Below are 21,919 nucleotides of genomic sequence, written 5' to 3' on the forward strand. Positions count from 1 at the left end.
GGAATGTGAACTGGATCTACTTGTAAAAAATGCAAGTTTACGGGGAGGTTTTGCAGTATACTTCTTGGGAGGTGTATTTCCTGCGCTCAGAATCACGCTTCTACGACTGGGCAAACTCTGCTACCTTCACCAAATCTCCCATCTCTCTGCCTTTTAAAATTGATCCTGCACAGGAATGCAAAGTGTCTCAGACTTCAGCGATTCACTCAGTCGTCTGGACTCAAGGTTTGAAGGCGGGTCCAGGAAGCCTGATTCCCCCCCTCCCACATTGTCACCTGGGGCACCCCCGGAGGACCCTCATAACTGAGTATTCAAGGCATGACTCCTCAGATGTGGCTGTGTTTCCCAACAAAGCTCGCATTTCTGCCAGATGTCGCAATAACGTTGTGCTCCAGTATATTAATTTGAAAGTCTAATCCACCCAAATTGAATTCATCTTTCATTTCCCTGGAATTCGCGATTTCTGGTGCCATAGAAACTGCTCCCCAGTGGCCTTCCCCTTTGTAGCCTTTGCCTATTTTGAATCAAAATGGAGGTAAACAAGGGGGGGGGGTTACAGGAGGGGGGTGAGGCTCCCGCAACAATGCACTGGCTTGTTTCGTGGCTGGCTCCTCACTTGCCCCCCTTCAATTCAGCACTGCCCTATTCTGAAACTGCGCCCAGGGGCGTGAATTATGGAGTGGCGTGGAAACAAGTTAGAGAAACCATCCATCACATTATTGCTGGGGCTTCCTCCTCTGGACGCAAGGAGGTTCTTTATATTCTACCATATTCAACCCCAGGTAGGCCTGTCATTGCCAGTTTGGGAAACCCCTGAAGATCTGGGAGGGGAGCCTGGGGGGGGGGGGAGGGCAGAGTTTAGGGAGGGGAGGGAGCTCGGTTGGGGGGGGGGTGGATGCCGCAGACTTTGCCATCCAGGGCTGCCGGTTTCTGCAGGGGAAGGCGATCTCCAGGCCCGCCCTGTCGTACTGCCACTTCCAGGCTGGGAAACTCCTAAAAAATTAGGGGGCTTGGGAAGGAGTGGGACTTCAGTGGGGTAAAATGCCCTAGAGCCCACCTTTCAGAGCAGCCATTTTCTCCAGGGGAACTCATTCCTGTCACCTGGAGATCAGTTGTAATCTCTGGAGATTTCCAGGCCCCACCTGGAGGCTGGCACCCCTGCCCCCCAGAGGCTGGGAGCTTTACCTAGAAAGCTCCACAGGGATCTTTGTCTAAAGAGCCAGGTCTCTTTTCTCTGCTGCAGAACCAGCCACCGGTTGGAATCCTAAGCAGAGTCTAACTCTGTTGCATTCTGAGTTCTGCAGCAGAAAAGAGAAGCCGGGCCAGTCGGCCAGGCAAAGGACCGATCTGCCGCTTAAGAGAGCGGTGGAAATGATTGGCTACATCTTGGGGGCAATGCAGTCACGTGCCCCTCCCCTCATCCTGCGCCTTCCCTCAGGACTGCAACAGAGATTTCGGCTAAGCCCTAGGGTTGCTAAACTCCAGGTGATGACTGGAGATCTGAAATTACAGCTGAACTCCGGTTACAGAGGCCAGTTCCCCTGGAGAAAAACGGTTCCTTTGGAAGGTGGAATTAATGGCATTTTGCCCCACTGAAGCCCCTCCCCTCCCAAAACAATGCCCCCCACCAGGCTCCACCCCCCTAAAGTCTCCAGAAATTTCTCACCTCAGAGCTGGCAACCCGTCAATGAGTAGAATGAAGCACACACATTGTCTGCAGTCTGCCTTCTTGTGTGGGGGGGACAGTTCCTTGCCTTTGTGGCGGGGTGGTGGGGGGAGGTCTGAGTGCTTTTCTGAAAGTCTGGAGGCTGCCCAGAGTTTGCAGGACCTTGCATGGTCCTCCTGGCTAGTCTTCTTGGCAGGTCTGGCTGCCCCTGCAGTGGCTAAAGAGGCCAAATGCAATTTTGGGCTGTATCAACAGAAGTAGAGAGTCCAGATCACATGATGCGATGGTATCGCTTTGCTCTGGTAAGACCTCACCTGGACTACTGTGTTCACTTTTGAGCACCACATTTTAGGAAGGATATAGACAAGCTGGAATGGGTCCAGAGGAGGGCAATGAAAATGGTGAGTGGTCTGGAGACCAAGTCCTCTGAGGAAAGGCTGAAGGAGCTGGGGATGTTTAGCCTGGAAAGGAGGCGGCTGAGAGGTGATATGATCACCATCTTCAAGTACTTGAAGGGCTGTCCTATAGAGAGGATGGTGTGGAATTGTTTTCTGTGGCCCCAGAAGGTAGGACCAGAACCAATGGGTTGAAATTAAATCAAAGGAGTTTCCGGCTCAACATTAGGAAGAACTTCCTGACCGTTAGAGCGATTCCTCAGTGGAACAGGCTTCCTCAGGAGGTGGTGGGCTCTCCTTCCTTGGAGGTTTTTAGGCAGAGGCTAGATGACCATCTGACAGCAATGATGATCCTGTGAATTTAGGGGGAAGTGTTTGTGGGTTTCCTGCATTGCGCAGGGGGTTGGACTAGATGACCCTAGAGGTCCTTCCAACTATGATTCTATAATTCCTGACCGTTAGAGCGATTCCTCAGTGGAACAGGCTTCCCCGGGAGGTGGTGGGCTCTCCTTCCTTGGAGGTTTTTAGACAGAGGCTAGATGACCATCTGACAGCAATGAAGATCCTGTGAATTTAGGGAGAGGTGTTTGTGGGTTTCCTGCATTGTGTAGGGGGTTGAACTAGATGACCCTAGAGGTCCTTCCAACTCTATGATTCTATGATTCCTAACCATTAGAGCGATTCCTCAGTGGAACAGGCTTCCTCGGGAGGTGGTGGGCTCTCCTTCCTTGGAGGTTTTTAGACAGAGGCTAGATGACCATCTGACAGCAATGAAGATCCTGTGAACTTAGGGGGAGGTGTTTGTGAGTTTCCTGCATTGTGCAGATTGTTGGACTAGATGACCCTGGAGGTCCCTTCCAACTCTATGATTCTATGACTCCCTGATACTGAGGAAATCTGTCTAACAGCCAAGCAATTGTGTAATTTTTTTTTTTTTAAAAAAAATACCAACATGTCACTAGTGATGTTTTGCCCCAATTCAGAAAAGTTTTTTTGGGGGGGGGGAGGGGGGGTTGAAGCTGCAGAATAAATACACCGGAAGAGGTCAAGATTAAAGGCTTACAGCTCTGAAAATCTGCAATAAGATGTGCATCCGTAATTGGCCCAGTCAGGTCATTCTGAGAAGGTCTGCCTAGGTCTGTTGCATTCCCTTCATACATCCCCCACTTTTCTCCCCAGGGTGCACAAAGCGTCTTCACAACAGCCCTCTGGGAAGGGGGAAGCTGACTGGGAGAGCCAGTTTGGTGTAGTGGTTAAGTGTGCAGACTCTTATCTGGGAGAACCAACAGCCCTGGTCACAAAGGTCCAGGGCTCCCTTTAATAGAGGTCTAATGTGTGGAAATGGGCAGCTGAAGCATCTGGTGGCGTGGAGGTAAAGCATGTCAGCTGTCAATAAGACCCCATGAAGCCTCCAGGAAAGGGGACAGGACAATTTTCCTCCAGGCTGTTGGCAACCCTACTTCCTTGGGATTGGTCTCTTACGGTGCAATCCTATACAGGCCTTTTCAGCATCCTCCTCAGGTCCATTCAGTGGGGCGGAGTCCCAGGAAAGTGTTCTTAGAATTGCTGCAGGGGTCATATTTCTGGAAATGGTTCCACAAAACGTAGCTGAGAAACATGAACAGAGACAGTAATTCTACCAAGCGCTGGAGAACGTTTCGTAATCAGCATTATGGACGGATGGGGGCCATGTAACGAGTGTGTCTGCTTCCTGATTAATCCTTCCTTTAGCGGAGTTTTTTGGGTCTGGCACACGCACGGCTGACTGTTGGAAGAACGTTTTCCACACTACATTTATTTCCAAGGAGAGTTGATAGATCTTGTCCTTTGAGGCTATTCTCTAAATCTGAGCAGATCAAAATGCCCTCAGAGGGAAGGATGTGGTGTCTCCTGCTTGGTTATTAGCAGTCTGTGATGCATTTAATGGGATTAGTACCTATTTGATACAGTTGACAAGTTGGATTTAGCAAATACCCTCCTATTCAGAGCCTGCTCACTGTGGCGTTGGCCAGAATGCGTGAAGATGCCTCTTCTGTAATTTTGGAGCATATGCAAAAGGGAAATACTTAAACTGTGATATAAACAAGACAAGAATGAAAACCAGACTTTTGTCATTTTATTGGAAGAAACTCTGACTTCTGTAGAAAATAGTCTTCCAAGGACTTGTGAAGTTATTTTCTTTTGCCAGACCCGGGGCCCATTTTTAAACTTCAGTTCAAGGCCACCCAGAATCATAGAGTTGGAAGGGATCTTCACGGTTGGCTCTCCTTCCTTGGAGGTTTCTAAACAGACGCTAGATGGCCATCTGACAGCAAAGAAGATCCTGTGAATTTAGGGGGAGGTGTTTGTGAGTTTCCTGCATCGTGCAGGGGGTTGGACTAGATGACCCTAGAGGTCCCTTCCAACTCTAAGATTCTATGATTCTACCCCATTAACAATATTATTTATTTATCTATCTATCTATCTATCTATCTATCTATCTATCTATCTGTCTGTCTGTCTGTCTGTCTGTCTGTCTGTCTGTCTGTCTGTCTGTCTGTCTGTCTGTCTGTCTGTCTGTCTGTCTGTCTATCTATCTATCTATCTATCTGGGATTTATATCCCGCCCTTCCCACCGAGTGGCTCAGGGCGGCTTACAACATATATAAAACTAACATAAAAGTATAAAATTACACTTTAAATTAACATTTCACAATATATAATTAAAATCAAACATTTGTTATAACCATACTTCAAATACAAACAAAAGCAATGGATTCCTAGCAGTGAAAGCAGCTGATTTACTAGGAACCCCCCCCCCCAAAAAAAGCCCAAATAAATGCATTTAATCTTATGCAAGACCAGGTTTTCCCCCCAAGGGATACCATAAAAGGGGGAATACTTAACATTTCCATGCATCCTAGTTGCTTGTGGGCTGCGTAAGAGCCCTGGACGGGCCAGTTCTGGCCTAGAATATCCCTGCTGAGTGTTTGTCCAGCTGCTGCTTAAAGACTGCCAGAGAGGGGGAGCTCCCCAGCACCCAAGGCAGCCAGTTCAACTACTTTTACTGTTACACACACACTGGTATCCGGCTGGTGCCTTTCTGTCCGTAATTGTGAATACACTGAGAAGAGATTTCTGCCCAAATCTGAGAAAAGAAGTCAGGAGACAGAAACGATAAAAACTGTACTAAGCACAGAGAAGCCATGAAGGCTCCAGTCGCCCCCCTCAGGTGAGTTCTGGTCCCGACTGCTGCCACACTTGGATAAAAGGAGTCATTTGGGGGGAAAGCTGAAGACAGTTTGTGGAGATTTGGTTTAGTTCAATGCTGCCTGATGTCTAAGCTGTGGAAACTCGCTGGAAGGATGTAGGGAGCTGTTTCCTCAGATCAAGGACTTTTTGTATTTAAAGGGTTCTAAGACACCCCCAGTGGCTCCTTCCTTACTGATTTGACCAGACATCTGAACACGATGAACTTGAAAGTGCAGGGGGGATGCATACTGCTGATTCGTTCAAGGAAGAGCAGATATTCAGACTCAGACTAGAAATGTGGGTTCAGATAGGGGTGGAGAGAAGACACTGATTTCTCATTGCTGAACTCCCCTAAACAATTTGCAGAGGTGTTGAAAAGCAGAACCTCGCTAGATGCATAATTACTGCATAATGAAAGGAAAGGAAAGGAAAGGAAAGGAAAGGAAAGGAAAGGAAAGGAAAGGAAAGGAAAGGAAAGGAAAGGAAAGGTCCCCTGTGCAAGCACCAGTCGTTTCTGACTCTGGGGTAATGTTGCTTTCACAACGTTTTCATGGCAGACTTTTTACGGGGTGGTTTGCCATTGCCTTCCCCAGTCATCTATGCTCCCCCAGCTCCCCCTCCCCACAAGCAAGCTGGGTACTCATTTGACCGACCTCAGAAGGATGGAAGGCTGAGTCAACCTGAGCCGGCTACCTGAAACCAGCTTCCAGTAGCTGGGCCAAGGTTGACTCAGCCTTCCATCCTTCCGAGGTTGGTAAAATGAGTACCCAGCTTGCTGGGGGGAAGTGTAGATGACTGGGGAAGGCAATGAGAAACCACCCCATAAAAAGTGTGCCGTGAAAACGTTGAGAAAGCAACGTCACCCCAGAGTCGGAAACGACTGGTGCTTGCACAGGGGACCTTTCCTGTCCTTATTATGCAGTAATTATGCATCTAGCAAGGTTCTGCTTTTCACCAGTGCTGGCCATGTGCTCCCTCTGGGGTTTTTTGCAGGGTACCTAGCAGAGGTTCTTGCTGTATCCAAGTGGTCTAAAATGGGCCCTCACCAAAGGAGGAGGCATGATGGGCCCCACCTGCTCATTGGAGAATCCCGCAGTCTCTCCTGCCTCTCCCAAGCACAGGAACTTCTGAGAAGAGTTGCTCTGATCGGTCCCTTCAGGGGGTTGCAGGGCTGATTTCTCCCCCTTCCCTCTTTCATTATGGCTCAGCGGCTCTTAACGATCCGTGTTCCTGAAGTGAATTCATCAGGCTGTTTTCCAGGGGTTTCCCTTCTTGGACCAAACATAGAAAGTCCTTCTTTTCTGCTTTCCTGGGCAGTCCCCCCCAGTAGGCCGTTGTTGATTTCGTGGCCATCCAGTTTGCTGGAGTGATAAAAGCAGAGGGGGCTGGTTCCCTGGGACAGCACTCTGGAGAGAGTGTCCTGAAGGGAAGGTGTGGGGTTCGCGATCCTGGGGGATCAGCTGTATATTCAGTCCAAGGTCTGAAATAGGGGAGCCGAAGATTCATGGCTGCCTTTGAGCTTCAACAGAGCCGCACAGGAGAACTTCCGGGGGGGGGGGGTGGTGGTGGCCACCAGGTAGACTACCTGCCCCCCTCCCAAGACGTCCTTCCGTGCTGAAAGCCCCGGGAATGGAGTTCTTTGTCTGCCTTTGCGTTCTGTTCTGCCAGAGCGGAGCAGGAATAATTTTAGCACAGAACTCTGCCCGACAGTCATGAAAGCCATTTCACGAATGGCTGGCCAGATGCATATGGGAAGATTCGCTACAGCTGGGTGCTTTTCACACAGCAGTTTACCCTCTACTGCCGTGCTGCATGTGAGACTGGCACACCTCTAGCGAGGAGCACCTGGCGCTGGATACAGGCTGGCTTCCGAGCCCCAAATCTCTTGCCCTCTAAAAACAGACACATGGAAGAGGAATCTCTTCTTGCACACGTGCTGCGCTATTGCTTTTCTGCCGAGGACTCCATTTCGAGGAGGAGTTAGCAGCCGTGGTGGAGAGATGGCTTATCGTTGTTAATGGCAGCCAAATGACTACACCTGCTGACAATATACAGTAATTTTTTTTATTTTCCCCCCAAATAGTCTAGGGCAGGGAGGGGGTCAGACTCATTTATTATGAGGGATGGATCTGACATAAATGAGACCTTGTCAGACTGGGCCGTGTGTTTAAGATTTAAGATTAGGTAGCAGAGACCTAAAGGGCACAGACAAACACAATTAAAGATTTGTTAATCTTTGGTCTTAAAGGTGTTTTCTTTGTATTTCTCCCATGGAACTGGGCAAAGGAAGCTCCGGCTCTTTCCTTCCTTCCACAGGGGACCAGGAGGGGGAGGAGCCTCAGCCAATGGAAGGAAGAGAAGCTTGGCTCAGCAGTTCTGCTCTGCAATGGAGAGAAGGTGCCAAAGCAAGCACTCCCTTTCCCCTCTTCCTCCCCAAGGGAGGAGCCTCAGCCAATGGAGAAAATAGAGGTTTTGCAGATGACAGCTAGTTGCTCAGGGGCCTGATAGCCCTCTGGGGGCCTGATTTGGCCCCCGGGCTGCACGTTTGACACCCCTGGTCTAGGGGATGTGAGAGGCAGCAGCCCCTTTTTGCCCAAAGCTAGTGAGGCTCAGGGCTGGAGCCACCTGCAGACTTTTCGTTTGTGTCCAGAGAGAGGTGCAAATCTGGGTCTGCTGTTTTTTCTGCCGCAGAGTGAATGGACTTTGTTCCCTTTGACTTGACTTCTGGTGTGGCTCCAGATCCACCTTTTCGAACGCTCATCTGCCTTGCAAGTTTTATCTGATAGCACATTTCTTCAGCAGCAATGCAAAAAAAAAAAAAATTCAACTGGCTTTTTTATAACATGTGAAAGCTCAGTAAATCCCTTCGACAAGTTTTCACAACTTTGCCATCAGATTGCATTCAAATAAAATAAATCTCCGTAAACTGTATTCTTCAGCTTTTTCCCAATGACTTCTTTGTCGAGATCCAAGGGCAGCTAAGTGTGGCAATCTGCATCATATCCCCTCTTGGTTCCTGGAGAGTGGAGGGGGTGGGCCTTGGTTGTCAGGGGGCTAGCCAGGCAGTTTTGTGGGGCTGCAATGTCTGGACCTGAGAAGAACCAGTTTCCCCTGAGCTTGACGCTAATGCTGAATATCTGCACAAAATGGGGGAGTGAGGTTTTGTAACAGACTCACCACCACTCAGGTTCTGTGCCTGCCGTTACTGAACTTGCACCCTTGGCGTAGTTTGCTTTGGGGGGGGGGAAGCACACCCCCTGCCTTCTGTTCTTGATAAGAGCTTTTCTCTGTGTCTAATAAGGAGCTGGCAAGCGCCGATATTTCTCAATAACGAGTCCTTTTGTTTTGAATCAAAAGATCTTTTATTTCAGAAAACTCGGGAGCTCTACCAAGGACACAAGCCTTGGGAGTAATGGAGTACCAAGGGTTACAAAGTTGCTGTATAGCGGTGGTGGCGAACCTATGGCACGGGTGCCAGAAGCGGCACTCGAAGCCCTCTCTGTGGGCACACGCGCTCCCTCCCCCACCCCACACACGAGTCTCGGCTCCCCCCCTACCGCAGCCCCACTTTTACAACTGATCTCCAAGTGACAGCGGTCAGTTCGCCTGGAGAAAATATCTGCTTTGGAAGGTGGAGCCTGTGGCATTATACCCTTCTGAGCATGGGTGCAGAACAGGGCTGCCAACCCCCAGGTGGTGGCTGGAAACCTCCTGGGATTACAACAAATCTTCAGGTGATAAGAGATCAGTTTTCCTGGGGAAGATGGCTGCTTTGGAAAGTGGACTCTATGGAGTCATATCTCATTGAAGCTCTTCCTCTCCCCAAACTCAGGTTCCTTCTGCCAAATCTCCAGGGATTTCCCAACCCAAACCTGGCAACCCTAAGTGGGACGAGTCCTCCCGAACCAGAGACACTTCATCTCCTGTCGGCTTTCCCCCAAGATTTAGTTTAAAAACTGCTCTGCCACCTTTTTGATTTTAAGCGCCAGCAGCCTGGTTCCATCTGGAGACAAGTGGAGACCGTCTCTTTTGTACAGCTCCCACTTGTTCCAGAAAGCATCCCAGTGCCTAACAAACTTAAACCCTTCCTCCTTACACCATCGTCTCATCCACACATTGAGACTTCTAATTTGTGCCTGTCTCTCCTGCCCTGCACGTGGAACAGGTAGCACTTCTGAGAAGGCTACCTTGGAGGTCCTGGCCTTAAGTCTCCCACCTAGCAGCCTAAATTTTTCCTCCAGGACCTCACGACTGCATTTCCCCACATTGTTGGTGCCAACATGCACCATGACCACCGGCTCCTCCCCAGCACTGTCTATCAGCCTATCTACTACACGCATAATCTCCGCTACCTTCACACCAGGCAGGCAAGTCACCATATGGTCAGTACGCGGTTTTGCCACCCAGCTGTCTACTTGCCTAAGGATCGAATCACCAACTACCAAGACCCCCCCCTCCCCCTGCCCAGGGATGGTTCCTTGGCGCGAAAGGATACCTGCTCACCAACCGAAGAAGAGGTCCCTTCTGAGGGTGCATTCCCCTTATCCTCAGCAAGGTGCCCTGTTCCCTCTCGACCCTCACGCTCTCTGGCAGCAACGGGGCTGCCACGTTCAGAGCGGGGCTCATCTAATACGCCCCCGAGAGTCTTCCCCAATTACCTAACTGACGGTCTCTGCTTCTCCAGGGCAGTCACCTCGGCCTCAAGGGTACGAACTCGTTCCCTGAGGACCAGGAGCTCCTTGCATCGAGCACACACCCAAGACTTCTGTCCTGTGGGCAGATAGTCGTACATGTGACACTCAGTGCAAAACACTGGAAAGCCCCACCCCCCTGCTGGCATTCTATCTTCATTATATATATAAAAATATACAGTCCTCTTTAAATGCTGTTGTTTAAGTGGCTCCCCTTCTGGAAGGTCAACTTACCTTATTGGGAGAACAAGGAAATCAGGGATCTGGGTTCCTGGTCCTTAGGGAGCCCCTAGGCGAAGAGCCCGTTAGCTCTCGCCCTTCGGCTCGCGCCAAAGCCTCGCGCCTTTGGCAAGGCGCAGCTTAAAATGCAAAGAGGGTGGAGCAGACCACTCCTAAGCAATCATCAACAATCACTCTCAATCACTCTCCATCACTTTCACCTTTAGCCCACTCACCCAAACCTACAGCAGTTCCCCAGCTATCACAACTCAGCCTTTTAAGCAGTCACACAAGCCTCAGAATGAAGTCTTTCAAAACTCAGAAATTCTCAGCAACTTCTCCAGCTGTCTCAGCTTATCAGAGCTGCTCTGCTCTGTTCTGCTCCTCTCAGGCCTCTCTACTTAACCTCTACAGCAAACTGGCCCTCCTTTCTCACATCAGACTTTCTAGTTAATACAATTCAAACTACCCCTGAAGTTTCCAAGAGTAGCCATGCTGGTCCATAGTAGAACAACTAAATTCGAGCCCAGGAGCACCTTAGAAACCAAAAAGATTTGGGGGAGGGGGCACAAGATTTCCAGCATTAGAGCTCCCTCGATTAGATAAAAGGAGCTTTAACTCTCAAAAATCTTGTTCTCTAAGGTGCTGCTGGACTCAGATTTAGCCATATAAATCAGTGGACTCTTTTCATCAACTTAGTTTATTAACTAACATCATGTATCCCCTGCCTTCCTCCCCCAAAAGGACACTGAAGTGGTTTGACACACTCTCCCCTTCTCTTTTATCCTCACAACAAAGCTATGAGGTGGGTTAACTCAGAAAATATTACTGGTCCAAGGTTTCCCAGCAAGCTGCCTGCACAGAGTGGGCATATGAATCAGGACCTCCCAGATCTGATTTGGACACCCTAACCACCAACTCCTACTAAACACACTGTATTTTAATGTATTCTTTTTTCCTAATGGCAAACTAGAATTATGTTTATAATGTTTCTTACATGTTCAGAAGTAAATTAGGTGGACAGGAACACCTCTGCGAAAGGCATGTTCTCAGTTTAACCCAGACTTGCAAGCAACAGAGCAATGAATAGCCTCCATTTATTGCCTTGTGACACTCTCACCATCATTCTCCCATTCTGACGTGTTACTATTTTGTTGGTTTCCTAAGCAAATGCTATCCAGACCAAATGTTCTTTCAGTTTATTAATTTCACTATGAGTTGTTTTTTTTCTAAACTAAAACCTCAGTATTCAGGTTAAATTGCCATATTGGCACTTTGCAATAAATAAGTGGGTTTTGAGTTGCAGTTTGGGCACTTGGTCTCTAAAAGGTTCGCCATCACTGCTATATAGGATATCATCAAAGGTTATAATACAGATGCATGCTTGAGTCACGGGTTCAAAGGTTACTACGCAACTATATATTTATTACTAAAGCATCCTAGGCCATTAAAGAACATCAGAAATGTTCTCACCCTGCTCTGTGAACAGATAAGAGTTGTCTTTGTGAAAGCAGGGGGAGGATGTCTTGAGGTACCAACTGCTAGCCTATACCATAAACATCCCAGGGCCAGATGGCTTTGCTACATGCCCTCCGGGTTGTAAATAATGGAGGGGAGCAGGTCTGTGACATGCTCTCTGCACAGTAAAACTGGTCAAGAAATGAGCGTACTTGACATACTGCCCCCCCTGGGTTTGGATGGATATTTAGCATAGAATTGTTTAATTGGGGATGGGGCCCTTACATTTGTACTTATTACCCACTCGTCATGGGCTTCTGAGAAATGTTTCCACCTAATTAGAAAATATAACACTCCCCACTTCAGCTTAGCATCTAAGATTTCTTTAACTTCGTGGTGATTTTGATCTCCCACTGGGATAGGTTCCGGTGCCTGTGGTCTAGGGTGCCAGTGTGTCGCACCAGGGTCTTTCTGGAGTAAACTGCAATGAAAAATTGGGTGTATCTTACTAAACATCTTTGGCAACTCTAGTTCTACAGTCACTTTATTGATTACTCGTTTTATACGAAACGGTCCCAGAAATTTGTAGGCCAGTTTTTTAGCAGTTTGTGGTAACAGTAAGTTCTTAAAGAAAGCAGGAATCAAGTTGCACCTTTAAGACCAACCAGTTTTTATTTAGAACGTAAGCTTTCGTGTGCTCTTAAGCACACTTCATCAGACGAGGAATCCAGCAACAGTGGATGAGGAATCTCACTGTGCTGGATTCCTTGTTTGATGAAGTGTGCTTAAGAGCACACGAAAGCTTACGTTCTAAATAAAAATTGGTTAGTCTTAAAGGTGAAACTTGATTCTTGCTTTGTTCAACAGTAAGTTCTTAGTTGACAGAAACACTGTATCTCCCACCTTAAAGTCCCAAGTGGGTGAGTGGTGCTTGTCATAATGTTTTTTTGTATGTTTCTTTAGCCATGTCCAAGTTTTCCTGGATGTTGCTCCAGGCTTTCCCCGATTTCCCCCACCATTGTTCAAAGGTTGATGGGCTTTCTGCTGTCAGCCCTCTCGGTAGCTGGGGAAAGGGCTTCCTTTCATAACCATTTACCACTAGGAAGAGGGAGGATTTGGTGGAACTATGTATGCTGTTATTATAACCGTATTTCGCAAAGGGGAGTAACTCTACCCAGTTCGATTGCTGGTAGTTCACAAAACACCTTAGATATTGCTCCAGCACCGCGTTCATCCGTTCCGTCTGTCCGTCCATCTGAGGGTGGTATGCGGAACTCAGTGCTTGCTCGATGCCTGTTAATTTACAAAACTCCAGAAGTTGGCAACAAATTGTACTCCTCTGTCACTAATAAATTTATCTGAGAAGGAGCGTAATTTCACCACGTGTTGAAAGAACAATTGGGCTAGTCTCTTGGCCGTCAGTATTTGGGAGCATGGAATCAAGTGTGCTTGTTTAGAGAAGGTATCCACTACTACAAGAATAACGGTTTTCCCTTGGGAAGAAGGGAGTTCCACGATAAAGTCCAGCGACACCACCAACCAGGGTCGGGTTGCCGTTTCTAAAGGCTGTAATGGTCCCGGCGGCTTTCCTCCTCACCGCTTTGCCATTAAACAGATTGGGCAGGAAGCCACATACTCTGATATATCCTTTTACATAAATGACCACCAAAACTGTCTATTCACGAGGTGCAGAGTTTTGACAGGAGCTTCTAGAATCCTGGAGGGGGAGACTGGGGGGGGGGGGGGAGAAGAGTCAAATTTCTTCCTCCTCCTGCAGATGGGTGCCTTGTGAACAGGTCTGATTTCTGTTTCTTGGCTTCTTTGACCTTGGCAAGGTGGCTGGCATTTAGAGGGGGTGATAAACAGCCCACGTCCCATCCGGCTTGCTTTCCTCAGGCATTCACTTCCTTGTGTGAGGAGCTTCCTCAGCAACAGGGCAGAAGATCAATAGCTGTAATTAGGATATATTCCCACCTTCTGGGTACATTTGCAGGTCTTATTAGGATCTCCATCATCATCAGACAGCAGGCTGGGACAAATGCTGCATGGAGTCCTTTCCATTTGTCTGTATTTTCCTCCTTCTTTTAGCACTCAAAGGTTGTCGAGTTTCCATCTCTCTGGGGAGCTCTTTCTAGGGAGAAGGGCATTCTCGTTATTTCTTGGTTTTCTTGAAGTGATGGGACTTTCCCGATACAGGGCTAGTTTCCAAATTGCAGTTGGGTTCTGTGCACAAACATTAAGGCCCAGAAAGAGAGAGCTGCACCCGCCCCATTGAAATCAGTCCTCTCTTTTTAAAGAGAATTTATACAAAATGGTATACCGTTGGTATTTTACCCCTGTAAAGCTTTCCAGAGCCTTCCCAAATATTCTGATAAATGTTGGAAATGCTGCAAAGTTAAAGGCTCGTTATATCATATGTGGTGGAAATGTGATTTGGCTAAAAAATATTGGGTGCAAATATCGCTTTGGAGCCAGAAGATATTACGAATGTAAATCCCTCATGTACTGGAGTTATACTTATTAAATATATGTAAAATGTCGATATCTAAAACAGCGAAAAAGTTACTGCTTCATATTGTTACAGTAGCAAGAATTCTATACGCTAAATACTGGAAAATGTCTCAAATACCAAATAGAGAGGAATTTATGTTTAAATTGCTAGAAGCAGCAGAAATGGACTTGTTAACTAATAGATTGAGAGGAGGGAATGTAGAGAAATGTGAGAAAACTTGGAATCCCGTGTATGAATGGGCAAAACCATTGGGTTTTGAATTGACAGGATAACATATATGTATTAGTTTTAGTTCATACACTCCACTAGATGATGTACGTAGGCTAAGAAGTATATATGCTTTTTATGTTTGTTGTGTTTTTATATGTTTATGTTGAAGTGTTTGTCAATAAAAATTTAAAATCTTGAAAGAAAGAAAGGAAGAAGGGAAGAAAGAAGGAAGGAAGAAAGGAAGAAAGAAAGAAAGAAAGAAAGAAAGAAAGAAAGAAAGAAAGAAAGAAAGAAAGAAAGAAAGAAAGAAAGAAAGAAAGAAAGAAAGAAATCAGTGGGCTAAGCTGCCCCGTCAGTCCAAAGCACAAAAAACAAAAGCTAAGGGGAAACTCTTATTAAGACCAACCAAGAGAACACAAAACAGCGTGCATCTTTCAAGTTTTCTAGAACTCTTTGGGTGCGCTGTGTGTTAAGTGCCGTCGATTCACTTCCAATTTATGACAACTCTATGAATTAATGACCTCCAAAACACCAAGAGAACCAAGTTAGAGTCCGGGGGGCCCTTTAAGACCAACAAAGTTTTATTCAAGGTATGAATAAAACTTTGTTGGTCTTAAAGGTGTCACTGGACTCTAACTTGGTTCTCTTGGTGTTTTTGTGTTCCCCACGTTGTGGCTGGAAAGGCAGCATAAAACCATTCTAAATAAATCAATGGAATGAGTGAAAACGGCTGAATGGGCTGGTGTTTGGGGTCCTCCCAACACGACGGATGCGCTTGTAAAGCAAGCAGCCTGTCCCTTCTGTCATCTTCTCCGGGGAAAGCGAGGCTTGTAAAAGCCATTGCACAGATGACCTCCTGTAAACCTTACACAGTTCATGACTTTTGCAGCCTGCGTTCTGCTTTGGAAGCCATAACTTTTTCCTCCCCGGAGTTGGCATCATTTGTCATTCTTGCTAAAGCAAGCCGGTTTCCTGTGCCAGCTTTCCTTCCAGGCAAGGAAAACGTCGTTTGATTTACCTTCTGTCTCTTAATGCAGTGCTGCGGAGCACGCAGAGGTCTTCCTATTAAGCGGGCTTTGTTGAGCCGTTGTTGCTGCCCAGGCACGAAGGAACCTTCCCATCTCTCTTTGCAAAACGAGAGTGATTTCTCTTCCTTGGAAGCACCGAGCCAGACTTCTGTTTCCCAGTTAATGGACATATGTGGGAGGGAGGGGGGGGGGGGGAGAGGAAAGAACCGGAACACACCCTACACGTTCATTGTTCTCTTTAGCAAGCGTGATTATTTTCTTAAGACGCCATTCGTATATCTTACCTTGAGGACAAATGCCTGGAAATGAATACGTTTTGAAATAGATAAAGGTGTGACCCACCCTTGTCCTGAGATGCATTTTCTCCAGCTCTGTTGAGATCTCCAGGCCTGGCTTCTCTTCGCTCGGAGCCGCAGGCAAAAATGCATTTGCGCTAGATCCTGCCCTGTGCGCTAGATCCAGAAGGCAATAAGATTCTCCCCCATCCCATCAGTCACGCAGAGCGGCCCACTAAGGGTGTTATAAAGATGGGAGGGGGTGTGTGTGTCTGTTTCAGGTGGAGTAGGGTTGCCAACCTCCAGGCGGGGCCTGGAGATCTCCCATTTTTACAACTGATCTCCAGACAAAGGAGACCAGCTCCCCCGGAGAAAACAGCTGTGTTGTGCCATGCTGATGCCCTCTCCAGGATCCACCCTCAAACTAGCCAGGTATTGAGAGTCAGGCAGGATTAATAAGCCGCCCTGAGCCGCCTAGGCGGGGAGGGCGGGATACAAATAAAATCTATTATTATTATTATTATTATTATTATTATTATTATTATTATTAGGAACCGTCTTCATCCACCCCCTATGTTTGTGGGTCCTGAACCCTCTCGGTCTCCGCTGAGCCCCTTCTTGGGGCGGGCTGTCCCCTCATATCCCTGAGTTATCCCCCCTCCCCCGCCCGCTTTCCAAACTCACTCAGTTCCACAAACTTTGATGCAGGGTCAAGGGGGGGGGCTGTTAGGTCCCTGGCTGGCCACACTCCATGGTTGGCGGGGGGGGGGGGGGAATGATTGATTTGCTGAGGCAACTTGGATTCTGCTATAAGAGGTCACAAATGTGTCAAGTTTAAATTCACTGAGGCTCACAGAGGACCTGACAGGGCAGCCCTATTTGCTGTGCCTGTGTCTGCTGCATTCCCGTATAAAACGAAGGGGCGGGGGGGGGGGGTCTCATTTGAATTCCGTGGCTCTGGTCCTGAGAAGAAGGTCTACGCAATCCCTTGTGGTGCCCTTGTGCTATCCTATTGCTAATACCATCGCTTAATGTGGGCCTAAAACTGGTTACTTGATATGCTATGCCCTGTCTGCTGATGGTGCGTTTTATTTATTGCTTTTACTGTTTAATGGGAGAGCCAGTTTGGTGCAGTGGTTAAGTGTGCGGACTCTTATCTGGGAGAACCAGGTTTGATTCCCCACTCCTCCACTTGTACCTGCTGGCATGGCCTTGGGTCAGCCATAGCCCTGGCAGAGGTTGTCCTTGAAAGGGCAGCTGCTGTGAGAGCCCTCTCCAGCTCCACCCACCTCACAGGGTGTCTGTTGTGAGAGAGGAAGGGAAAGGAGATTGTAAGCCACTGAGACTCTGTCCTTGAAAGGGCAGCTGCTGTGAGAGCTCTCTCAGTCCCACCCACTTCACAGGGTGTCTGTTGAGGGGGAGGAAGGGAAAGGAGATTGTAAATCGCTCTGAGACTCTTTGGAGTGGAGGGCGGGATATAAATCCAATATCTTCATCTACCTCACAGGGTGTCTGTTGTGGGGGAAGGATATAAAGGAGATTGTGAGCCGCTCTGAGACTCTTCGGAGTGGAGGGCGGGATATAAATCCAATATCTTCATCTACCTCACAGGGTGTCTGTTGTGGGGGAGGAAGGGAAAGGAGATTGTAAGTCGCTCTGAGACTCTTCAGAGTGGAGGGCGGCATAGAAGTCCAATATCTTCTTCTTCTTAATTTTAATGTGGTGTTTTAATTTTGGTCTGTAGGCTTTTTATTGTTGTTTTACATGTTGTGATCTGCCTTGAGACCATCTACAGATAGGGCGGAATAGAAGCCCACAAAATAAAAATAATTAAATACTGTCCTGCAAAAAAACCAAAAAAAGGGGTGCGCTATTCATAGACCTGTCGGTGTGTATTCGTGCTACAAGAAAGGTGAATAAGAGACATGTAATATGCTCTCAGCATTACATTATTCTTCTTTGTCTGGCTTCTGAAATCATCTGTGGCGGCTACCAGGCATCAATTTCATGGGCTGGGGAACCCCTGGATCTGAAGCGCCTCTCCTGACCGCTCCACCCCCCACCCCACCCCCCCGGGCCTCCCTTCCTTCCTCCGTCATTTCCAATAAAGGGAAGGCATCGCTGGTGATCTGTGCAATTGGGAATGGGGAGATTCAGGAAACCGATCGATACTTCATCATTGTCTTGCTCAGCACTGTGATTTGAAGTAATGAGCTTTTTTTTTATAGAAATGGAGAATGCCAGCAACACGCGTTCGCATGGATTGAATCCTACGCAAGCACCTCTTTTATTTAGTTTTGTTTTTCAAACTTTATAGGAAATCAATGCGATGACAGTGCCCTTGGTCAACCAAGACAGAGGAAAAAACTCTGAGAAGCGAAACCAGCCGCTAAAATCAGAGAAGGAAGCCCTGTTGATAGGTAAGGGGACTCCGCTCCGTTTTGGACCACCACCTCATCGCCAGCGGTGAATCAGAGGTCTCGGAGTCGGGGCAAGCCATCTGGAAACAGTTTTCCATTTCTGCCGTGGAGCTGAACAAAGCAGTAATTGCACAGGGCTATAATGGATACCACGGGGGGGAAGCTCTGGGGCATTAGCCCTGGGCATTGCGCTTCTAAGGAATTTGGACCAAAACCAGAACAACAAGAGTGTCTTAATGGACAGCTAGTTTACAGCCATGAATTTAGGAGGGTTCAGAAATATTTCTGCAGAGGGATGAGACGGGGTGAGGCCACGGGGTAGCTGGAGTTCTCCTGGGATTATGGCTGCTTTGGAGGTTGGGCTTTGTGGCAGTATTCCCCGTTGAAGTCCCTCCCCTCCTCAGACCCCGCCCTCCTCAGACTCCACCCCCAAAATCTCCCAAGCTGAAGCTGGCAACCATAGTGGGGGGGGGGGGCGGGGACGAGAACTCCAGCAAGGCCCAAAGGTTCTTTATTGATTGAACTGCCGGCAGCCTTGGGTCATGAATTGCATTTGCTGTGGTGAGGAGACATGGGATGCAGCTGCTTCTGTCTTCATCGGGCGCTGTTGGAGGGCACAGAATCTAATTATCTCTAGTAGAGCTGCCGTCTGAACGCTGGCACAGCAAAGTGGCAGAAGTCCTCTGATGCCTAAAAGATAGTTCTCTGTGGGCTGAGTTTTGTACCACCAGAGTTTTCTCTGTTAGATGTATGCAAGGGAGGGGGGGCTGTCAAGATATTCATGAAAGTGTGTGTGGGTAATGCTGTAGTTTCCAACCTCCAGTTGGGGCTTGGAGATCTCCCAGAATTCTATGGTTTCTAACCTCCAGGTGGGGCCTGGAGATCTCCCAGAATTCCAACCAAGCTCCAGACTCCAGAGATGGGTTCTGTGGTACTGAAGTCCCTTCCCTTCTCAACCCCCCCCCCCCAGACTCCACCCCCAAATCTCTCAGCATTTGCCAGCCGGGGGTTGGCAGTCCTGGGAGTTTCAGTCCTGGTCAAGGGTACAAAAGTTCTTCTTTGTACGGTTGGCATCAGGTTGCAATGACGAGAGACTGAGGGAGCAACCAAGACAGCCGCATGGGGGAGTAGCATTTTTACTTGGCTGGCTAATCCAGATCAAACACAACGCAAGCTGAAATCGTAAGGAAAACGGGAGATGGTGCAATTTGAGATGCAGCCGAAATGCCACATTGTCCTGACAAGAGCCACTGAAGGAGAAAAAAAGGCAGCAATTTTGTCATTCCGGCTCTTAGAATCGTGCATTGATAAATCAAGCATAAAATTGGGAGCTGAGACAAAATTCTTCCAGCCGGTCTTTGTTTTGAAATCTCCCTCTTCATCTTGGCCACTTGGTTGTGAACTGCTGCCGTCCCCAAAGGCCAAGCATCGCGTTAAAATGGGATCTTCCTTTCGAGTTGTTTAACAAATAGGAGAGCTGAAACTCGGAGGGAGAGAAGGCACTGTTATGTGGAAACCAAACCCTGTTTCATTCTGGTGTATTCTGTCCTGCCTCAGGGAGCCTTATGGCCTGTTTTTTGTGTGTTTCGATGCAGGGATCATCTCTACGTTTCTTCACGTCCACCCATTTGGAGCGAATATAGAGTATCTCTGGTCTTACATGCAGCAGTTGGACTCCAGGGTTAGTCGAGTTCCAGTCATTGTATGTAAGGTTGCAATTAGAATTGTTGTGAAAATCTGGTTTTAATAGGCTAATAGGCTGTGGGGTAGTCAAAAGGCAGTGGAGGAAACCTCTAGGCTTCTGCACATGGTTTGTTCGTGTGGTGTTCCGTTACAGAACAGGCACTCCCTCTTATTGTTCTACCACCAAACTCTTCTTTCCTGAATTGAGTTTAGACTCAGTTGGCTGACTTGGCAAGAACTCAGGCCCAGCCACGGTGTAGATGCACAGTTCTTGGAGTAACTGAACCAAGAGGCCTTTGTGCCAGTTTGCAGTTGGTCTCCAGTGGGCGGCACCCTGTCGGAACCTTTCCTGGTACAGTACAAGGCCAGTTTTCTCTCTGATGCCCAAATCCTAAAAGTGTCCAAAGTGAACCAAGGGGCTCTTGGTCCAGCTACTCCAAGAATTGTGCATTTAAACCACGGCTGGGTCCTTGCCAAGCCAGTAGACTGATTCTAATCTCAGTTCATGAAGGAGGAGATTGTTATAAGCACACACCGAGTGAGGGGCTGCAGAGTCCATCTTTAGACACCCTCCCCCCAGCAGGTACGGCCCTAGTGCCAAGCGGGGAGTGTGCTGAAACCAACCCAAGTCTCCCTGCCTTCCCCATCATCTCAGGCTTCCAACAGCTCAAGAGCCAAATGGCCTGCCTGGGTGACACAGGCAAGGCGGCATAAAGCTCAGCAATTAAAATATTTTTTAAAAGGTACCGAGGAAATCTTGTGAAAAGATTCCTGACTCCCAGCGGGGAATTTCCCATTGGGAAATGAATGCAGAATATTTCTCTCCCCCGTGCATCAGTTGTGGTTGTGATGGTGGAGGCTGCTGGAATAAGCAACTTCCCTCCACCAGGGGTCAGCATCCCATGTCCCCAGCAGCTGTTGCAGCATTCACAGCACCCTCCGCCTCTGCTCACAACCTGAGTTTGATTCCGGTGGACGCTGGATTCAGGTAGCCGGCTCAAGGTTGACTCAGCCTTCCATCCTTCCGAGGTCGGTAAAATGAGTACCCGGCTTGTTGGGGAGAAAGTGTAGATGACTGGGGAAGGCAATGGCAAACCACCCTGTAAAAAGTCTGCCGTGAAAATGTTGTGATGCGACATCACCTCAGAGTCGGAAACGACTGGTGCTCGCGCAGGGGACCTTTCCTTTCCTTTCCCCCGTCCAAAGGGATGCTGGAACTTGCTCACAGAACAGCTCCGCCTCCTGTTGCCTGCTCTCTTTCTCTCCTGAAAGCCCATCTTTTCTGTATAGCCCAGCCCAAGTGGATCCTTGTTCCAATTAAACAAACAACTGTGCTCACATTTATCTGTTCCCGCTTCTGTCCTCTGCCTTCTCTCCCTTCCTTCTGCAGTCTGTCTCCCTCCCCCCAAAGAGATTAGATTGTTATAAGCACACACCAGGTGAGGGACTTAGTAAAATGTCATCAGAGCCCAGAAGCGCTCTCTGGGCCTTTGGCGTCAATGGCTGGGGCCCCCACATCCAGTGTGTTGGCAACGGAGTTCATAAAAAACGCCATTTTCTTTTGCCTCCTTTCCTAGATCTCAGCCAATGAAATAGAGATGCTGTTGATGAGGCTCCCACGCATGTTCAAGCAAGAGTTCACTGGGGTAGGAGCGACCCTGGAGAAGAGGTGGAAGTTCTGTGCCTTCGAAGGAATCAAGACGACTTGACCACGGGGAGAACGGAGCTGCGCAGGGAAAGGCTTCAGGGGCTGGGCAGGACAGGACAGGGGCGGACGGGCTGGCCGGTGGGTGACTGGAAGGGAGGAGAGAGCTCGGACTGGCCTCCATCTTCCCACAGTGCTTCAAGCCCAGTTTTAGTTGCATTTGTGGTGTCCTCTTGTGAAAATGTAGTCGTGTGCTGGTTTCCAAAAAAGAAGAAAAATCTGTTTCCTATGAAAACTCAAGAAAGGAACTACAATGATGTTATTATTTTTACAAAATATGCTCCATCGAAGGTGAGCTCGCTGAGCAAGCCAGCAGAGGTCCCAGGGGCTGAGTTCCAGCTGGGTGGAGTGGGGGGGGGGGGTCACAGGGGGCGTCCTTCCTCAGGTTCCATTCCTGAGCATCTTTCCGTTTAGTCCGAAAGTAAA

General features: G+C 48.2%; 1 protein-coding gene across 1 annotated transcript in view; it reads left to right on the forward strand.

Annotated features, from left to right (window-relative positions):
- ENOX1 (ecto-NOX disulfide-thiol exchanger 1) overlaps nucleotides 1-21,497 on the forward strand; it is a 252,607-nt gene extending 231,110 nt beyond the window's left edge. The window contains exons 12-14 of the mRNA XM_060233572.1: nucleotides 18,003-18,105; nucleotides 19,701-19,786; nucleotides 21,366-21,497. Coding sequence (XP_060089555.1) covers nucleotides 18,003-18,105; nucleotides 19,701-19,786; nucleotides 21,366-21,497 — 321 coding nt within the window. The remainder of the gene's footprint in view (nucleotides 1-18,002; nucleotides 18,106-19,700; nucleotides 19,787-21,365) is intronic.
- The last annotated feature ends 422 nt before the right edge of the window (nucleotides 21,498-21,919 follow it).

This window comes from Heteronotia binoei, chromosome 3, assembly GCF_032191835.1.
Source record: "Heteronotia binoei isolate CCM8104 ecotype False Entrance Well chromosome 3, APGP_CSIRO_Hbin_v1, whole genome shotgun sequence".
NCBI classification, from domain to species: Eukaryota; Metazoa; Chordata; class Lepidosauria; order Squamata; family Gekkonidae; genus Heteronotia; species Heteronotia binoei.